The 8049-nt window shown below is 39.1% G+C and overlaps 1 protein-coding gene across 1 annotated transcript; it reads right to left on the bottom strand.

Moving 5' to 3' along the window:
* Positions 1–157: 157 nt before the first annotated feature.
* Fga (fibrinogen alpha chain) lies at positions 158–7802 on the bottom strand. The gene is made up of 6 exons (XM_015484496.2): positions 7646–7802; positions 5537–5662; positions 4949–5132; positions 3562–3707; positions 1766–3014; positions 158–1059 (listed from the first exon to the last, which is right to left on the bottom strand). The coding sequence occupies exons 1-6, from the start codon at positions 7781–7783 to the stop codon at positions 350–352; spliced, it is 2553 nt and encodes an 850-aa protein (XP_015339982.2). The 5' UTR covers positions 7784–7802; the 3' UTR covers positions 158–349.
* Between the last annotated feature and the right edge of the window lie 247 nt (positions 7803–8049).

Consider the following 8049-nt stretch of genomic DNA (forward strand, 5'->3'; position numbering starts at 1 on the left):
GGCCTATGACTGGGTGGTGTGGAAGAGAAGTTTTCAACATCTTCTGGGTTGCAGAAAGGAGGTCCCATGTGACTCCCTCCTCCTGGTGTAATGGATGTCCCTTAGTGTGTTTCTTTAAAAATTTTAAAGCCCACAGAGTTATTTAAAGGTAAAAAAAAATTTTGATTATTTTATTTTTCAAAGCACTAATATGTCTCAGTTACATTTAGCTACAGTACAAAGAACAATGAAATAGCACCTGGGAATTTTTAATAGGTGGTAAAGAATCTTGACTCCTTTATGTTCCTTATTTTCTCTCCACTTTGCTAAACAAACCAAGCCTTTCTGTCCCCATTCCCACTGCTTTGGCCTACTGGGTCACCAGGGGCCTGATTTTCATGCGGACAACCCTCAGGGAATAATCTGCTCCTCTAAAGGGGACCCAGACCACTCCATTCTCAATCTCATAAGGGCTGTTGTTCCTTGGGTCATAGGAGCCCCCAGGGTAGAAGATGCCATTGAGGTTGGCTGCCTGGCAGTTGTTGTACCACCAGCCCCCTCCGTAGACTTCTGCACAGTTCTCTTCCCACTGGTCTGCATCCCTGTCGAAGGTACTGAATTGCATGGCATTGTGAGAAGTGTATTCGGTCCCTTCTTCCACAGAACCCTCAATCAGAGCATCCCCAGCAGTGCCCCTATAGGAGGAAACCTCCAGAGCATATCCTTCCTCCTCAGAGCCCACCCGAAAGTGGTACTCGGCATAAGCCCCTTTCCCATCCCAGTCCTCCAATTCTACCCTAAGGATAGAGCCCCCCTGTGTGAGTAAGTGGAGGTAGTCATTGCCTAGCCAGAATTCTCCTTCCCCCTTGTCATTCAGGCTGCCGAAACCTCTCTTGTAGTCTTGCCAGGTCCGGTTAAAATTCAGTGATCCATCCATTCTTTGCTGGATCAAAAGCCATCCTCCCAAACTGGTCTCTTGATCGCAATAAACAGAAAAAATCTTACTGGATCCTGGTAGCTTGATATTGAAAATGCCACTTTGGGCACCTGAAGGATGTGTTTGGAGGACATCATCACAGTCTAAAAAAAAAATTAAGCTGGTTGGAAGAAGTTACTCTCATTTAACTTTTACAAAGATAGGCATGGACCAGATTAAAGAAGGCAAATACTGCTTTCTTTCTTCCCTTCCTTCCTTCTTTCCTTCCTTCTGCCCATGGGAAAAGGATGTACATAAGTGGGATATAATTGTATGCAATCGAGGGTCATCTATATCTTCAAAATGTACATTTTTCTCAAATGAATTTGGAATTTTACTTGCACAAACCGACTAATGGCAAATAGCCATCAAAGGTAGCCAAGTATCAATGAAGACTAGTACAACTTGTTTTTCACCTGATCTAAATATCAACTGAGACACACGCTAAAAATTAGTCAATTGAGTGACAATTCCTATAGCGCATATTTTGAATGATGAAACAATTTGGTTATATAAACTCAAAACCGAGTTTCAGAAGGTATTCATTCATTCATTTAACATGTATTTATTGAGTGATGACTTTCTGCACTGCTAGGCATTTGGGAATACAGAGATGAACACAATAGACAAAGCCCCTTCCCCCATGGAACTCACAGTCTAGCATGAAAAACAGACCAAAAAAAAAGTGTCATTTTGATAAAGCTTAGTAGATGATTAAGAAAGAAGTGCAAGGTACTTGTGGGAGCACTTTGCAGAAATAATTAGTCTAGGGGTTCAGGGAAGGCTCCCCCAAAGGAGAAGTGTGGATACCTCTGGAAGGGCGAGACATGGCACGGCCTCTCTTGATAGTATGTGCTTCTCGGAGGAGTTCTTCATGGCCGGCTTCACTTCCAGCCTCATCTGCCATTTTATAGTTCTTGGTTTCCACCGTGGAGCCTCCTCTACTGTAAGTTGTGCTACTGGTTACAAGTTTTCTGTGACTTGAAGTTTTCCCACTGGAGGAGAATTCAGGTACACCTTCATGAAGAGAGCCAGTTTCCCCTGTGTCAGATTCTGAGCCCATAGTTTGGATCTTACTGCCAAACTCTTTGAAGGAAGGTGGGAGTAAACCTGGGAATGTTTTCCCAATTGAGGAAGTTTCAAAGAAAGAAGCTTCATCAGGGTGCAGTCTGGAAAAGTCAGCCAGGCTGCCTCTGGCACTAAAACTGTGCAGCGAGTCTATGTCAGTGGCATCACCACAGTCAGCAGCATCTTCAGAATTTACCACTTCTTTGGTTACTTCTCTGCGACCATCGGCACCTATCACAGTCTTAGTGATGGTTTTTGAGCATGAATGACGTGAGGTGGTTGTACCAGCAGAGGTGACCTTCTCGTTCCCAATCAGGAGCTCTTTCTCTCCTTTAGAAGTGACCAGTTTACCTGTGCTATATTCTTTCTTTGTCCCTGGATTTATATTTCCTGTCACCTCTTCAAATTCCCCCCAGTCTGGGCTGGCAGGCCTGGTGTTCCCATAGCCCCCACTCTCTGGCCTAAAACTTCCATGTCCAGAGCCTCCAGGACTCCAATTTCCACTATGACCGGGTGTGGAGCTCCCAGGATTCCAGTGTCCAGTACCATCGGATCCAGCAGTCCCAGGGTTCCAATTTCCACCACTTCCAGGCCTAGAACTTCCAGGATTCCGTGGTGCTGTACCAGCAGATCCAGGGTTCCTGGGCCTTTCTGTCACTGACCCTGTTCCATAAGATGGAGAGTCTCCTCGGGCACTCCCCTCTCTTCCATGTCGCTCTAACACCATCCTCATCTGCTGCATTTCTGTTAATGCCTTCCACTCTGGAGGGGCCTTTTGAAGCTGGCTCTTGTAATGACCAGGAATCAAGTCTGGGACTGGAGTCATTTTTATCAGTGGTAAGTATTGCCTATCTGCAGAGGGAAGTAAGTTTTGGGATATGATCTGTTCAAGTTGCCTCTGCTGGTTTTCGTAGTCCCTCAGATCTATCTCACGTGATACAGACCTACTACACGACCCTTGGCAAGATCGGATCTTAATATCGATGTCCACCTAGAGAAAGAGAAAAGGAAAAGGTAGATTTAAATAATGGACCATGCCTCTTGAGTTCCTGGAAGTCCATTTATTGTTTGGAAACTGGTTAAATTTTTAGGACTTGCAGACCTATAATCCATATTTTTTGTTTTCTATCTTCAGTGCAAGACAGGTTGGGCATGGGAAGGCTAGCCAGGATCTGCAATGGGAGCTCTTTGGGTTCATCTTAGATTCAGAATAGTAGAGAGTAAGGTGCCATTCCCTCTGAAAGGCAACACCAATTAAAACACCCTTGGTACAACTGAGGCTAAGGCCCCAAGTTGGTGATATCCTGGGTTTTGGAATCAGGCAGACAGGACTGAAAATTTGCTTTTGAAATTTAGTATGTGCTCTTGAAAGTTTACTTTTCTTCATCTGTAGTGTGGGGGAGATAGTTCCTACTTTTAAGGAGATGGTGGGTATAGTACTTTTCTTTGCATATTGTAGACACCCAATGGGTGTGACGACTGTCTTCCTTTTCCTCACAGTTCAATGACAAGGACATGGGTCTGAGCTACAGTCTTACCTCCAGGCGTTTCATATCTATCAGCTGGGCCCTGACATTGTTCTGCAGAAGTTGTATTTGCTGTACTTTCTCTATTACTTTGCGCTTCAGGATCTCAATTCTGCTTCTCAAATCTTCTGATACTTGATTATATGTATTATCATGGTCTGAAATAGAAAACATGGGTTTTGAAGTATCTGGGAGTGGATTTGCTTATAATAGCCAGCAAGAAAATACAGGAAATTTGATTATAAGTACTCCCACATTTTGTTTTGTTCACAGTTTGTTCTCCCTATATTTATTCTGTGAATTTCAAGCTTATTAGACATTTGATTTTTAGATACTGTTGCATTCTGCAGTCATTCATGGATGTCGGTTCCAATGTCTTAGTAGTAGTTAGTAATTCAAATAAACACAGAAGGAATTCCAAAGAAATTTATTTAATAAATAATAAAGAAATAATGAATTTATAAATAGATGATAAAGAACTAGCAAATTTATTTAATAAATAATAATAGAATTTATTTAATACATAATAAATTTATTCAAAGGTTAATTAAGAGATAAAATAGTTTGACGACATTCCAATTATTTTATCATATCCTTACTCAAGAGATTTGAATCCATTATTGGATTTAATTACTGAGGAATTTTTCTTCCTACCTATAGATGTTAAATTGTTCCTAAACTCTTTTGAGGGTAAACAGAGAGAAAGAGAATGGTTCTATATTTAAAAATTTAAAAATCTACATAATGAACTCAGTGGGGTCTGGGATTCACCTCCAGCTTTGTGTCTTTGAGCAAGTTCATTGACCTGTGAGTTTCCTCCTCCATAAGACAGAAACAAAAATATCTGCCGGGTGAGGTAGTGCATGCCTGTAATCCCAGCAGTTTGGGAGGCTGAGACAGGAGGATTGTGAGTTCAAAGCCAGCCTCAGCAAAAAGCGAGGAGCCGAACAACTGGGTGAGGCCCTGTCTCCAAATAAAATACAAAAAATAGGACTGAGGATGTGGCTCAGTGGTTGAGTGCCTCTGAGTTCAATCCTTGGTAACCCTCCCCCGCAAAAATAAATCTGCTCAAAGCATCTGGTCCATCTAATTTTCAGTATATATTCTTAAAAAGAACATGCTTACATTCTTGTCTTCAATCCAAAATTCTGACTGACTTTGTGACCTTTAAGAGTGTAAAGTAACCTCTTTTGCTGTGTGAAAAAAGATAAAAAAACAAAAACAAAACAAACAAAAAAACAAGCCTCTCCTTAAAATTCAGGGATATCAAGAAGGCATGTATTTTTATGCTAAGTACTTTGGAATAAAATTTCAGTAGCTATAAGCAGACATCTTATTTATTTAAGATTTGTGTTGTTGCTTTAGTTATAAAGTCAAAATAATAATATGGAGTACTTACTATTGGCGTTGGCAAAGTCCCCTCTCAAAAGCTCCATTATATTCCTGGTCAACGTATTAGAATCCTTATTGTTTTTTTGATAATCAAAGAGCGAATTTTTGAGCTTATTTATTCTGTTTGTAAAATCTTGATTGACTTCATCAATCAACCCTTTCATCCTGCAGCCAGAAGGGCATTTTTGGTTCTGAAAGTGAATAGGGGAAAATTACATTAAGGGCCTATCTCTTGGATCCAGAATGATTTGCAGTTCCCATCTCTTCTGACTTAAAAATAATCAAGAGGACTAATTAGAGAAACTCTGGAATGACTGTTGACCTACCTATAAATGCGGTTCTATCAAATGTTGAGACCACAGTACTCAGGATCCTAGAACTTGCTTAAGCATTCAACTAACATCCAATCTATTCAACCAGAGTGGGTTGTAATTAAACTGTGCTCTCAAGATTAGGTGCCTTGACCTTTGTTGTTTTTAATTATACAGGCAAGGAGCTAGATTATTATTAGGTTATTTCCTACTGGAAAAGTTTTCTGGGCCCCTTTCTAGCACCATAGGGAAGGACCCTCCTGCTCCCCAGGCCCACGGCTTACCCAGTCTTCATCAGCACAGAAGGGCCAGTCCCCCTCTTTGCAGGCAGACTGCTGTCTTTCCACAATTCTTGGGCCACGCACTCCTCCTCCTTCTGCTAAGAATTCACCTTTATCTGTATCTGCAGTCTTTAAAGATTCGTTCACACATGCACAAAAAGAGCAACAACAACAACAACGTTAGCCAGGAGAAGAAGAGACACTGTCATGCCTACAAGTCCCAGGAATGAATGGCACTCTTAAGAGATCCTAAGTCACAATTTCAGGGCTTCCACAAAACTTTAGGTTTCTTACCTTCCAGTGAAAATCCTCATACCCGTTTTACGAAATGGTTATGAGACTTAAAGAAGATAAGGGGTACAAATTTCTTAAAAGTGTTTGACAATAAATGTCTGATTAATGTCAGGAGTTTTAAAGGGCTTGTGATAAAGGTAATTAATTATTTGGATCAATGAAATCAGTTAAATTTTGCCTTTTCATAATGATTGTAGATGGAAAGATAATGGAAAAATTCAGAGTTCTTTCTCCTAAAATTCCTATTTCAGTAGGCAGAAACCTACACTATCTTAACTTCCCTTCAAGTATTTAGTGCAGCCTTTAGCGATGGGTCCATAGTTCAGACAAGCCATCACCAAGGACACAAATAGGGTGAAGTAAAACTTAGGAATGCTTTTGGGGTTGCTCATTCATGGAGTGATTTCTTTTTATTTGAAGTGAAAAAAAAGTAGACAGAAAACAAACAAAAAATAGTTGCTGACTGACAACTTTTTTTGAACATCTTATAATTAGAAATACAGACTTAAAAATTTCCTGTCCTGAACCAAGTGGTCAAATAAGGTATAAAAACTCTACTAATAAGACTTTATATCTTAATATATAAAAATGGCTCTAGATTTTCACTATTTTATGCTATACCACCAACTTACAAGAATTTTGTTGTGACTTCTTTAGTATGGGATAGTTTAAGCTAATATTTAGTCCTAATTTCATTTTTTAAGCATATCCAAATAACAATAATCCTAATTCAAAGAACCAAGAACAATTAATTGAAAGAAACAAGTAAAATCCTTTTGCCTAAAAAAATGAAAGAGTAAATTCAAACATATTTCAGAATAAAGCAAAACAACAATAAAAACAAGCAAAATTTGTAGATTTATGCCAATAAGAGAGAGGAAAAATAATTGAAGCCTATGCATTACCTGAAATATCACTTTAATAAATGGTTTTAGTTTTATTTCCTACAAAAAGTCTTCCTTATTATTTTTCTATAAGGGAGAAAATTAAGTTAAAACCCCCTCTTCATCTTTTTCCTTCTTTATTGCTTATGCCCACACTAAAATTTATGATTTGGGGGGGGGGCAAGAAATAAATTGAAATAATTTACATCTTGTATTATGAACTAGGAGATAACCGAGTTTCCAGAACATATTTGGCATATTTTTTATAAAAGCAGAGTATTTCAGAAACATTTTTGAATAAATTTTTTCTTCCTTTATATAGATCTCTGGAGCTAAATTTTAGAAATTCTTGCCATATTTAAACATTTAGAAGTTATCTTAAAAGAATATAATATTTCCAAATAAACCTATTTACTTATCAACTTATTTCTTGTGGTCTTGCTGTATGTTTCCAAATATAATGCATTTGCTTTTTAAGCATTTTGTCTTGAATCAAAAAAAAACAACCTTTTAGAAAAAATTTAAATAAAACTAAACATTGTGCTTATTACAGACAAATAATAAGCAATTAAGAATTAGAGGGAAAAAATCTTATAGAATCCTTGTTCTGTTATCTAGCATGATAGTACTCCAAGACTTTAAAGGGAAAAAAGTGTGAAGGATTCTTGTCCTTAAAAATTCTGAGAAAAACACAACCAACAATGTTTTAAGACTGAATGATAGATGTCAAGATCTCCCTTGTGAATTTGTACACTTGGGTTCCTCTAAGATCTTCCTCTTGTAGTCAGTCATATTATCCTGCATTCTTGCCAAGCCTTTTTAGCAAGAGCATAAGGCTGAGAGTGTATCAGAATATACAATTAGCAGAATCAGAACCTCCAAGCTCTTTGTAGAATAAACACCAGAGAGAAACAAAGAATAAATGGCACCCTACCCATACTGTGCTGACCACGCTCAGGACCAGGCAGACGATCCTCATGGAAAACATCTTCTCTGAGCCAGGGGTTGGCTCATGAGAAGCACTCCAGTTGAAAGAAAGGAGGATTGCCTCCATTCTTAGCTGCCACCCCATTTAAATCTGCAGGCAGCTTGGTAAATCATTACCTTTGTCCTGTTTCGACAGTCCTCAAGCTCATTTTGCTTCCTTTGCTCCTGCCATAATGTTGGTATCCCAGAAATTCTTACTCAATTTTCCTCAACTTGTTTGCTTCCGATAAACTGTTGCAAACAGCAGCATCTGATTTTCCAGCCAGAAGTTGGGGGATGACCCCACATTCCAGGAACAGGTGACTTTGAAAATGCAAAGGGTGACACAGGAGAACACATCCACAGCTACAC

The sequence above is a fragment of the Marmota marmota genome, unplaced genomic scaffold, assembly GCF_001458135.2.
Source record: "Marmota marmota marmota unplaced genomic scaffold, marMar, whole genome shotgun sequence".
NCBI lineage: Eukaryota > Metazoa > Chordata > Mammalia > Rodentia > Sciuridae > Marmota > Marmota marmota.

Bases quoted from the DNA above. Each gene is read 5' to 3' on its own strand.
- Fga (XM_015484496.2), bottom strand. From the start codon at position 7,783: ATGGGGTGGCAGCTAAGAATGGAGGCAATCCTCCTTTCTTTCAACTGG. The intron at 3,015-3,561 runs GTAAGACTGTAG...CTCTTTCTCTAG, and splicing joins TAGATATGAAACGCCTGGAG to GTGGACATCGATATTAAGAT. The intron at 1,060-1,765 runs GTATCCACACTT...TTTTTTTTTTAG, and splicing joins CATGTCTCGCCCTTCCAGAG to ACTGTGATGATGTCCTCCAA.